Here is a 12,867-nt window from a genome sequence, read left to right on the forward strand (position 1 = left end):
TGACCCTACAACAGCACTTGTCAAAAAAGCGTTGTTGTATCCTCTATTATTTTTAAAATATTATACAACAACGCTTGTATTTAATAAGCGCTATAAAATGTCATTTTTGGCGTACTGAATGTTGCACTACCATTTTCACTCTCTAGTTGTATTTCACGTTGACATTCCAGAAGACTTTTAAGATTTTTGTTTTTGCTTGGCACTTATTCATGAGTAGTTTACCTACAAAAGACAAGTTACTTTCTAGAGATTTTGTTCAATATGATTCTACTTCGTATATTGCGAGGATTGGATTTGATGAAACTATTTAAATTGTTTTATTGAGTGTCCTGTTTTTGGGTGTGTTTGGATGGATATCTTTAAATGGTTGGAGATTAGTGGTGCCATACATAGCAGAGTGGAGGTACATGCTCATCAATCTTGTGGTCTCAGTGGTGAAGTAAAGAGGTTCATGAAATTTTTGGTGTGATGTGGTTGGCGTGTGCGTATTTGGGGTTACAGTTTTGTTTTGAGCATTTGATGTGTATGTCTTGGCGTTTTGAGCTTTGTTGTCGTTGGTTCCTCCTAACCCTGACATATTTTGATTTTTTAACATTTTGTAATCATTGTTTGTATTTTGTAGCACACCATGTATTACAAAATACTTTTTATATTGAAACTTATTTACTTGATTATAAAATATATATATATATATATATACACTATGTCGGAACATCAGGAATATTCAAAAATATTGCCTCAAATATTAATAGTAACTCTATTCAACCTTTTGTAATATTCTTCTTCTTTTTTATGTTTATAGTCATTTTAATAAATTTATTTTATTATTAATATAATTTTTTTATATATTTTATAAAATAAAACAAAAAAATAAGATAGTACAATGTTGGCCTTTCAAAAGGAGGCCTCCTTCATTTTATAAAAGTAAAAATAAATAAATAAAATTTAAATTTTAAACAAAGTCGTCATTTGAAAAGTTAGAGTATATCACTTCAAATCTAAACTCCTACTAGTACCAAAAGTAGAGTATATTAGTATTCAATTTTAAAAGTCGGTAGATTTAATTTTTTTTAATTTGGATATTTAAAAAAAATCCGACTCTTTATGTATATATAATATATTATTTTATTTGCAGTTTTTGTCCCTCTATTTTTTCTAATTTATGAATTTATTCCTTTATTTTAAAATTTGTCAATTTTTATCCATCACTCTGATTTTTTAACTAAAAGGTGAGATATATTTTAAATAACATGAAATATAATACGATGATTTAAAATAATTAACACCCAAGAAATCACCATAAAATCCTCTAAACACTTATCTTTCAACCTCAAAAATATTTATTTTTGTAATTTAATTAATGACATATGAATAATTAAGTGCATCTAAATGATCATATATCATAAAATCGTATGCCACATTATTTAAAATAAATCAAATCATCATTGTTTTAATTCAAAAATATAATGAAGGACTAATACAGTTAATTTTTAAAATAACGGATCTAATTCTATGAATTAATAAAAATACGGGACAAACGCTAATGCCTAATATATTTAATGTTATTCAGAACATAATCTAATATAGAGTAGTATAATGACATACAATTCAATATTTTATTTTGTATTACACAAAATACATGATATTTTAAAATCCAACTCTATCACCATACATTATAGTATCATGCGTGCCAAACTTCCCTTGTATACAAATATGACATAATTGAACATTGATCGATAACTATCCTTGGGTAGTGACACTTTTGTGATTATAAACGTAAGATTTTGCAAAGTAAATGAAGAAAGTAAATGACACCATACTGAATCCAGCAAGTAGCCAGTAAAAGTAATCAAGACGTGCCTTATTGATATTATCACAAAACCAACTTTCATGTCCATCTTTTCCAGTAATATTTTCTATCATAGAAATGAGAAATCCACTTAGAAAGCTTCCAACACCAACAATACTTAAGTAGAGTGCAAGTCCCATGCTTCTTAGTTCATTTGGGACTTGATCATAGAAAAATTCTTGAAGACCAACCATAGTAAAAACCTCAGAAAATCCAAACAAAAAGTACTGAGGAATCAACCACCATATACTCATCGGAACAGTTGCATTAGGATCATCAACCAGACCATACTCTTGTGCTGTTTTTAGTCTTTTAATCTCAATAAAAGCTGCACTTACTACTGTAAATATGGATATAAAAATTCCAATGCCAATTCTTTGAAGCATTGTGATGCCAGAGGGTTTACCAGTGATAGCTCTTGCGGCTGGCACGAATACGCGGTCGTAGATAGGGCTGAAGAGAACAATGGCGACACCATTAATCGATTGAAGAGAAGCAGGTGGTATGTCAATGCCAGGAAAAATGGTTCTCTCCATAGAACTCCCTTGTTTGGTGAAGAATGTAAAAACTTGAGCAAACACAATACCATAAACAAGAGTTGTAGCCCAAATTGGAACAAGCCTTAGAATTGCCTTTGCTTCTTCCACATCACTAAGGCTACATGTCTCATCTTCTTTGGCTCCCTTTGGTGTTAGCAATGCCTTGTTGAGGAATCTACCAGTGTTGAAAATACAAGCTAAGTCAAAAATAGTCATAATCTATAAGACCTAGTGGAGAAACTAAAGTAACTACGGGGCTTAAGACCTGAACCATCAAGAGATTTGGACACTTGAATTCTAACGTATTTGCTGATGAACCAATACACTGAAAGAAGATTCTATTCCAAACAATAAAACAATTAACATGAAAGAAAGGTCAAGAGTGGAATGCCAGAGAGGTCAAGAGTTTGAACTTACTAGACACTGAATAGAAAAACAAGCAGAAACTAGCATTTTATTTTCTTACTTGAATTGTTCAGAACTTCGACGACAAAGAATCCCATCACATTCCTCTTCAATATCTGTGCTTGATAACTCAGTTCGCCAACTTCTTACAGCTGCAACGAATACACGACCGATTCTACGAAAGGGACTCTTGTCCTGTTTCTGAGTGTTAAACCTATAAGTCATTGTTCCAAGCAAGAAAACAAGCAAGGCACTGATCATAACAACACAAGGGATTCCAAATCCAAGAACCCAACTATAGTTATCTTGTATATAGTTCAAGACCGCAAGCGTCACGGTGCAACCTGCAACCATTGTAAAATACCACCAATTAAAGAATGAGCTTCTAGCTTTGAGCTCCTTAGGATGTTGTTCGTCGAATTGATCCGCGCCGAAAGCTTGAACACAAGGTTTATGTCCACCTTGTCCAATGGCAACTAGATAAAGTGAAATGAAGAATAAGACTACTTGTGACTGAGATGAGCAGAATATGAATTTACTGTCAACTTGGCATTTTGATTTGGTGAGGGAAGGAAGCATAGCTGATAATGTTAACAATCCTAGTCCCTGAAATTCATATTAAGACAATGAAAAGCATCAAAATAATGAGCCAACAAATCTGTATCTATTCTATGAAAAGTCTTCGCGTTAATGATGGAAATTAATTCAAGTAGATACTAGAAGACCTTTTTCTTTTTACCTTAAACCTTAACAATTGCTTTACTTTCTATATTAAGTATCTAAGCCTATATAAATGTTAGAATTAAGTTGGTTTGAAGAACAACGATTCTTAATTATTTTGATGAATAGAGAAAATAAAAGAAGAAATCAAGGCAACGTGTTGAATAATCTGTTAAAGTTACGTCTGACTCTTATGAACGCGCTCTCAATGCACCTCTGATGAATCTGATAATACAAGTTCACTCTGATAACTTTGAGTTTAATAATTATGACAAACTAGTTGATTGTTTAGTCAACGCATCAAGTCAACACTCTGCTAAAGTCAACGTTGTATAAAAAATCAACTTTCTTAAGACAAACATATGAGCCCATAACCTTGAAGAAGTAATCATCTCAACATTCTCTACTCTTCAAAGTTGGACTGATTCTCTGAGTCAAGAAGGGCATGACATCCTCTCATAATCTCATCCTTTAGTTTTTTTTCCGCTTTTATAAAGATACGCTGAATCAATTATGAAGATGTATTTGGACAAGTTTTTAATGTTGATTCAAGATCTCTAATGATACAATGCGATTCATTATTTTACATGTTGATTTCATGCAATAATAGCAACGGTCAAAAACTCAAATTGCTTTGAAGTTTCTTTATAAAAGAAATTATGATCTTCACTACAAAATATAACATATACCAGAAACTTACTACAATAATATTCAACAATATGTAAAACTTTGTATTATTTATGAGTTTGAAAAACTTCAAATAAATGCTGAGAGCATAACTAGTAAACATTATCTTGTGAGAGTTATTTAGAAAACTTTCTTAAACACTTTTTCTAACTTAGTCCAGTTGTGGCTCTTGTCCTCAACAGTTTGATTGTACTAAGATAGAAGATTGAAAAGACTTGAACAAAATCAGATTGACTAGTATGTGTTCAGTAAACGTGTGATACTTTTAGTGTATAGTGGATTAAATCCTTTAGAGTGAAAGGGACTGGACAATTCAAATTCATTTTCTTGTGCTTTCCAATCTTCAATAAAGGCATGTAAACTATGCATTATTGTATTGCCTATATCATGTTTTGAGTAAAAAGTTAAAAACGGTTGGGAAAAACAAACATAGAAAAATTAAAGGAGACACAAGAATATCACTTGAAAATTTCAAAATTAGATAAAAAATCACAACTAAAGAATAACACTATGTGCAAAATTTTATAACACATAGACTTCTCTCAAATACCCCACAATCTCAATAATACAACCACATTGTTCAAAAAAAATATCTAACTAGCTTTCACAAAAATCTAAAATAAGAGACAAAGATAAGAGTCAGATATAAACCCCAATTTTTATAAACTATATTTTCTATACTATTAATTATTTTTATAAAATGATTTTGATCATTCAATTATATGTTTCATAATGGTTTGAGAAAATCATATTATTTTATAAGTGAAGTCTCATTTTGGTCTTGGATAATAATTAAAAATAGACAATTATGTTTTTGATAGAGATTAAACGAACAAGCTTAGAGTCTTTGAGTTGTAAATTATCATCAGTAACAATAACATTTGAATATGTCATACTCGACACCATAGCCTTTGAGTTGCCTTACAAATCAGAAAATATTTGATGGTTTTGAACATTATTCTTCTCTAACGTTGCATCTTTCCAAGAACCAACAATACACATACCTGGATATTGATGATCTTCTTGTGGATTATTTATGTTAGATAAATAAGATAAGATAGAATCAAATACCACATGAATTATATTTTTAGGACCATGTGTATGCTGCAACTCATATTCCTCAAGTATCTTTGGAATGATTTTCGTCCCCAAAATCAACTAAGTCCAAATCAGAAGCTTTTTCACAATTTTTATCAAAAAAAAAAAATTGACCAAAGGGAGAAAATTATTGATTAATAGTGGTGCCTCCCAGATCAACTTTGGAGATATGATCAATAAAAGAAGAGTTAACAACACAACAAGTACTATTACCTTGAATATCTTTGTTTGTCGTGAAGGTGCAAACACGAGAAGGGGGTTGAATTGTGTTTGACTAAGTTGATAATTTTTTCAATATTTGATTAGAATGATTCAGACTTGATGATTTACTTGGAGTAGAAACAATAACAAAACAAAGGAGTGCAAGAATAAAGTGACACAAACAATTTAACCTGATTCACCACTAACTTGGCTACATCCAGTTCCTCCACTCAGAATGATTTAATCTACTAATTCAACAACTTGAATTATAAAGCATCTGACCCTTCAAGCCAATCTTCTTAAACAGCTTGACAACCCTAGACTTTTGAGGAACACACACACTCTGACAACATCATATTACTGAAGGCACACTAACACCATTATCGGGTTTGAATACAATGGTTTGGAACTTGAGTAGTTGCATCTAACAAGCTGATTATAACAATGACTATCACACTCTAAGAAAAGCACTTAGAAAATATTTCTCCTTTGAACAAGTGTTTCTCTCTTTGAACTCTAAGATGAATTTGGAATTTTGAGATTGAGTTTTTCTTCTCTTTTCTGATTTTCCAATGATCTTCTTCTTAAACCTTGAGTATATGTTTATATATAAAATTAGGGCTTCAATTTAGTCATTGTTTAATTTTGAATTGTATCTTCATTCCTAACTTGGTCAACAGTGGTCTTATTAAAAATAATCATGAACAAGATATTTTTTGATAATATGATCTTTAGCCAATTCTTTATTTCTGAATCCAATACGAGCAGTTCTCCTAGATCGATTTTGTTTAGATTTAGTTTGTTAATTCTTAGATCGATTTTGTTCGTATTTTGTTCATATTGAGTTTGTAAATTCTTCATATTGATATTGTTCATATTTTATTCATATTGAGTTTGTAAATTCTTCATATTGATATTGTTCGTATTTTATTATGATTTTTTTTCGCAAATTCTTCATATGAAATTTCATTCCTATTACTTGCTTTGATTTGGGCGGGAACATAGTGTAGGACAGGTTACTGAACTTTCACAAGTAGGAATATGACTAAGTCCAATTCATTAGTTTGTTCTTTGTCAAAATCTGAATTATATCTTTGCAAATAATAAATATATCTTCTTGTGAGTGTTTCTTCTTGTAAACAATTCTTGATCATATCTTCTTGTAAATAGTTCATATTTTCTTGTGATAAATATTGATCAAATCTTCTTGTGAATAATTCATATCTTCTTGTAAATAATTCATACCATCTTATGGTAAATATTGATCAAATCTTCTTGTAAATAATTCATATCTTCTTGTAGATAAATCTTGATCAAATCTTCTTGTAAATAATTCATATCTTCTTGTAGATAAATCTTGATCAAATCTTCTTGTAAATAATTCATATATTCTTGTGGTAAATATCGATCATATCTTCTTTTAAACTTGGTCAAAGATTTTCTTCAGTTATAAATTTGAATCAAATCTTATTTTAAAATGTCTTCAAAAACATTAATCTTCCTTCATACTGTGTGAAGTTAAATATATTGTTCTTATAAAATACTTTGTTAACATCAAAACTCTAAATATAAAACCAACTTGGTTCCAACAATGCGTTCATTTTCGACCTTGTTTGAAACAACAATATTTTAAAGGACATACTTCATTACCAACTTCTTTGAAACTACAACATTTTCAATAGATTAGGCTATTCTGTGACCATTAAAATTATAGAATGCCCAACAACATGACAGGATTTTCAAAACAATGGCAATTTTCCATAAATAATGTAAACAAATAATGCACAGCTTTCACGTTCAATAAGAATATGATCTCTCTGCTCTTGTAACATGTCCAAATCGACCAAAACTTAAGTGAAATATCCCAACGATTTTAGTTGGTTGCTTCATCAAGAGATAATGGGGTGCCAATACTTGAAGCAATTGTGAAAATAATCTTCAACCTCCAATATTTTTGAGGAAGGTTCTAGATACAAATCCAATGACAAAGTTTTATGTTTCTTGCCAAATCCGGATTGAAATATTTCATCCAAGAGAAAACTCAAAGAAGACCAATCTTCAAATTTCAGTTTCCAACTATTTGAACACTTTTCAAATCATTGAGAGAACAAAATGCGTATTCTTAAAATCCTTTCCCAAGGGGAACAATTTTCCATGAATCAATCGGTTTCAATACTGTTTAATATTTTCACGTAAAATCGACAACATAAGGTGTATCCCTCTTAGACATAGTGAATCTACCATGAAAGTTATTCTTGCAGATTGTCAAACCTAATCGATATTTATTAAATTAATTAGTTTTATAATAAAAAAGAATAATACAATCATTAAAAGGAATAACATGTTAAACCTATTATAGATCCAATTGAAAATCCTCCTAACTAGTAAATCACTCTTTTTTTTATTCAATTGATACTTTGGTTCTGCTACAAACTGTGTTGACTAACAAATCCCCCGTTTACTTATACACTTTGGTTCTTAATTTGGTTGTTGTTATAATTGAGATCCTTCTGAGACAATCAAAGATATTTACCTTGTTTTTATATTTTGTGTTTTGGACCCTACGACTGCTAATCATGAAGAAAAAATAGTCTGGAGAATGTAAATTATTACCATCAATTTGAGTCAACAATTGTTGAACCATAAAGTCACGAGTAACACAAGTATGAAACTGATCAAGATCTATTAGGTCGTATTTACAAACAATATCAATAAATGTTAAATTTGTTGAATCAACAAGAAGAATGAATTTGAGGATTTTTCATTTTTATGAGTTTGAAAGATTGTGAATTTAAATTTGTAACTTATTTATTTGAAGGTTATGGATTTAATGAATTTTTTGAGTTTTTATATTGAAGGGAATCATGAATTTTCTAGTATGAGTTTGAAAACGAGTGAGATGACAAAACTTAACGTTTTTTGGCATAAATTAATAAAAATGACAAATTGAACTAATAATAAATAAATAAAACTAATCAAAGAATTAAAGTAAAACTAGAAAATAATTTAAAGATTAAGAATAATTTATCCAATTATAACATGGGTACTTCTAAAATAATAAAATATATGTATTGAGTACAACACTAGTACTAGGGTTCGTACCATATTTATGAATACTCTTTTTTTTTCTTTATTATTTCATTACAAGTATAATTGATGATTTTTTTATATATTAATATCATAATAATATTTATTTATTTAAGTTTATTTGTTATTGAAATCGAATATAATGTTTTATTTTTCACATACTTATATATTAATAAAATTCACATTTTTATTAACATTAAATATACTTTAAATTCCTTAAAATAATGTATCTACAGTTTGTACCGGCTAGTAGCTATGCATCATAGCTCGCGACACGCTTCACTATAAGGTAAGTGGGTACACGGCTACAAGTAGAGTTGTCAAAACGGGCTACTCAGTTTATATAGGGCCGGCTCTAACAGGTTGCGAGCTTTTTTGAACCGGGCCAAAAAGTCATGTTTTAATATGGGCTGATAAAATACATTCTAAGTTTGGCCCTAGACCAGTTATGAGCTGGGCAGGTAGCCCGCATATTTTTTTAAAAAAAAATTTAACTCATTATGTTTTTAATTTCTTTGCGACTCTTTAATTTGAATTTTTTTTTTGTTAATGTCCATTTAAAAAAATTATGGTATACTACTTATGCATTAAGTATGAATCAATTTGAATGCCCGTTTAAAAAAATTATGGTATACTCTTTATACACAAACTAAGTTTGAATTTTCGAAACAACACATTATTCAAACAACACAAATTAAAATAGATTCAAATTGTCCTAAAGTTATAGATATTTTCTAACATAACACAAATGAAATATTATTAAATAGATTATTAAAAATACATAACCAACTAAACATTATCACAATATATATATATATATATATATATATATATATATATATATATATATATATATATATGTTGGACTTTTTTATGTGAGTCAATTTTACTAATTTTTGTTTTTTAAATTGGTTATGCGAGTTACGGGCTACTCGGTACCCATACGGACTAACCCGATTGGATAACGGGTTTATTTAGATGGGATTAAAAAACCCTAAAAAAATTCAAATTAAAATTATCAAATACAAACTCTACGTTTTAGCGAGCTGGATGGTATCATTTTTTAAAGGCTTAATTGCAGTTTTGGTCCCCCTATTTTAACTGAATTGCGAAAGTAGTCCCCCCATTGTGTTTCTCTTCAGTTTTGGTCCTCCAAGCAGAATTTTGGTCCAAAACTTGATGAAATTTCATTTTTTTGCATTTATTTAAGTCACACAATGCCTCAAGATCTCATTTGCAACAATTGTACCTGAAATATATGACCATAAATGGTGTAGTACAGCTTTAAAAAATAAAATTTTATCAAGTTTTGGACTAAAATTCTTGTTGGGGGACCAAAACTGGGGAGAAACAAAATGGAGGGACTACGTTCGCAATTCAGTTAAAATAAGGAGACCAAAACTGCAATTAAACTTTTTTTAAATTATCGTAATCTATGTCTTTACTCTTTTACTCTTTGGAGCATGCGACCCTTGAAGTTTAGAAATGTCTTTTTGCTTCTATCATATTTGAACTCTAAAAATTGACAAAAGACTTGATACCTTAGATAATGTTTATTGTATTTATATGATGTGAATAGTTTTTTTAAAAAAGAATCAGCATATTTTTGTTTATTATTTAAACATCTTTTTATAACACATATTTAACTTTATATTATTATCCACTTTAAATACTTAATTAATTATTAAAATAAATAATTTATTTAATATTAACAATTTATCTAACATTAATAATTTATTTAATATATATCTCATTAACCATTAAAATACAAGACATTAACTATTTTAATTTTATACGATGTAACGGTTATAAAAATATTTTAAAGTGATTAATATTATGTATTTTAGTAGTTAATGAGATATATATTTAAAAAATGGTCAATAACATGTATTTTTGTGATTAATAAAATATTAAAAATAGTTAATAACTCAAATCTGTATATTGTGTTAAAAAGGTATTTTTAATTTTTTAAAAAAATTTGAAGAAAAAATAATGAACAGTACGTCATATATACAGTATTTATCACAAAAATTGTATTCATATCAAATTAAAATTGTATCTCCACCATGTCATATCAAATTAAAACAATTCATTCATATTATACCATAAACATAAAAAAGAATTCATCCATTTGTTGCTCTAATAGTACAACCTAATGGATCCCACAAATTAGGATATATAAAGACAGTTTGGAAGTTTGTGATCAATTATTGTGATCGACAAACAATTAAGCTGGGGTATAAAATAATAAAGCAACATGGCAATCATAAAATCATAAAATTATGGCCATGTTTAACACGAAACTCAATACTTTGATTTCTTGATAAGAAAAGGTATACCTATACATCCCACTTTAAATATAATAAAAAGCTAATTCATTTAGTTTAAATTTTCTTATATTTAAGATTTAGTGTAGTACTAATATTTATATATTTAAAATAAGATAAATTTTAGGTTGTTCGCGGGAATTTCTGAACTAAAGTTTATTTTTTATTTTTTATTTTTTTTGAATTTTGGGTTTGTAAGGCATAGATTTTTTTTCAACAAGTTATCCATAATTAATTAAATTCAATTATGTTGACACCAATAATTTTAAAAAAAAAAGTATTAAGATTTTGTTTGTTTTTAATTTTAATTAGTTGCGGTTAATTAACTCTAAAATTTATATTTTAAATTTTAAATTTGACATATATAATTTACAACTACCTCCTGGTGGAAGTCAGAGAAACTGTAGCTAGTTGATTGATACATCATAAAAATAAACCACAGAATTATATAGGAAGAAAAATAAAAGGTAAAAGTAAGTGAAGATGGAAGTGACTAACCAAGATATAGATGAGAGAAGCAAGTATGATTGTATGGTAGCGTCCAAGAAGAGAATCAGCAACAAAAGCACCAAAGAGAGGAAGAAGTGAAGCAGTTCCAGCCCAGATATTAACATTCTCAGCGGCTGTTGCAGTGCTCTGATTTAGTGGCCCCGTTAGATACGATATCAAGTTCCCCTGTATTCCATAATACGATACCCTCTCTGCCACCTCCACACCTAATTTACATTTAACATTCAATTTCAAATTTCTTTTCCTCTTTCTTCTCACTTCAATTAAAAATGTGTATTTGATATGAACCAAACAAAATGCACAAGTTATGAATGAAATTAATTACCAATTATATACCAAGCGGATCTCCAATAACCAGATTTGGATCTGATGACAGGTTGACCTTTGTAGTCAACAACGCCATCAACGACAGCCAATTCATCTTCTAACAATACGTCTTCGGTTTCAGCCATTCATCAACCTATTGATTGATTTCTTTTTCAATGAGTTGTTTGGATTTATTTATCTGATTAATTTATTCTTGAGAGGAAAAAGTTACCACTTTCTTGCCCTCTCTCCGTTTTTATTTGAATGGAATTCTCTCACTTTATTAGCGTCATTATGTATCTGTGCTGAAGTTTTCTTTAACTGGAAACAAGTGTGAATTTATTTTTTCAAGTGTGAGGATTTTTTTTATATATATGATATATCCCACTTTTACATTTTGTTTTCTTTCAAAATACTAAAATATTCTATTTAATGTTGGGCTTCCAGGATGTTTTGAAGATGCGATCAGGAATAAACATGGGCGTATATTGAGATAAAAATTGAGTGTAATAATTGGGTGGCATACTGAAAATGGATTCGACATGCTACACTTTTTTTTTTATTCTGTCAATTTTATTTATAATAGTATAAATAAATGTAGTTTTAAAAAATAAACCGAATTTGAATATATATTGAATAAAAAATCATGCTATAATATTTTTTAAAATTTCTCCTGATTCTCGGCTGACAAATAAACTAATAAACTAGTAACTTCCACCTATTTTTACAACCACTTTTAACTAATAATAATAATAAATAAAACATTACACACCCACTTTTATCTCTTTTTGTCTCACCCCCTCAATTCCTTTCCTTCCTGTCGGTTACAACCCACCCCCACCAACACTCCCATTTCCTTTTTTTTTTTTTTTTTTGTCTCTCTTTTCTTTTCCTCTTCTTCTTCTCATCTAAAGTCATAAACTATCTTCCTAAACCATAAACCTATAGAAAGGTACTCATTCCTTAAAAGTGGTTTATTGAAACTCTTTGAGGTAAATAACAATTTTAATGCTAAGAATAAATCTCTAAAAAATGTAGTTTTGTTTAAAAATCTTATTTTGGCGCATAGAGTAGATTTAAATGATTTTAATGGTTTTCTAGAATTAATTAAACTTTAGAATAATTTTTCTAAAGTCTT

The 12,867-nt window shown here is 28.9% G+C and overlaps 1 protein-coding gene across 1 annotated transcript; it reads right to left on the reverse strand.

Annotated features, from left to right (window-relative positions):
* Positions 1-1,584: 1,584 nt before the first annotated feature.
* LOC101511789 (protein NRT1/ PTR FAMILY 5.10-like) lies at positions 1,585-12,165 on the reverse strand. The gene is made up of 4 exons (XM_004506322.4): positions 11,749-12,165; positions 11,412-11,629; positions 2,855-3,399; positions 1,585-2,563 (listed from the first exon to the last, which is right to left on the reverse strand). The coding sequence occupies exons 1-4, from the start codon at positions 11,873-11,875 to the stop codon at positions 1,741-1,743; spliced, it is 1,713 nt and encodes a 570-aa protein (XP_004506379.1). The 5' UTR covers positions 11,876-12,165; the 3' UTR covers positions 1,585-1,740.
* Positions 12,166-12,867: the final 702 nt, after the last annotated feature.

Source organism: Cicer arietinum, chromosome 6 (assembly GCF_000331145.2).
Source record: "Cicer arietinum cultivar CDC Frontier isolate Library 1 chromosome 6, Cicar.CDCFrontier_v2.0, whole genome shotgun sequence".
Lineage (NCBI taxonomy): Eukaryota > Viridiplantae > Streptophyta > Magnoliopsida > Fabales > Fabaceae > Cicer > Cicer arietinum.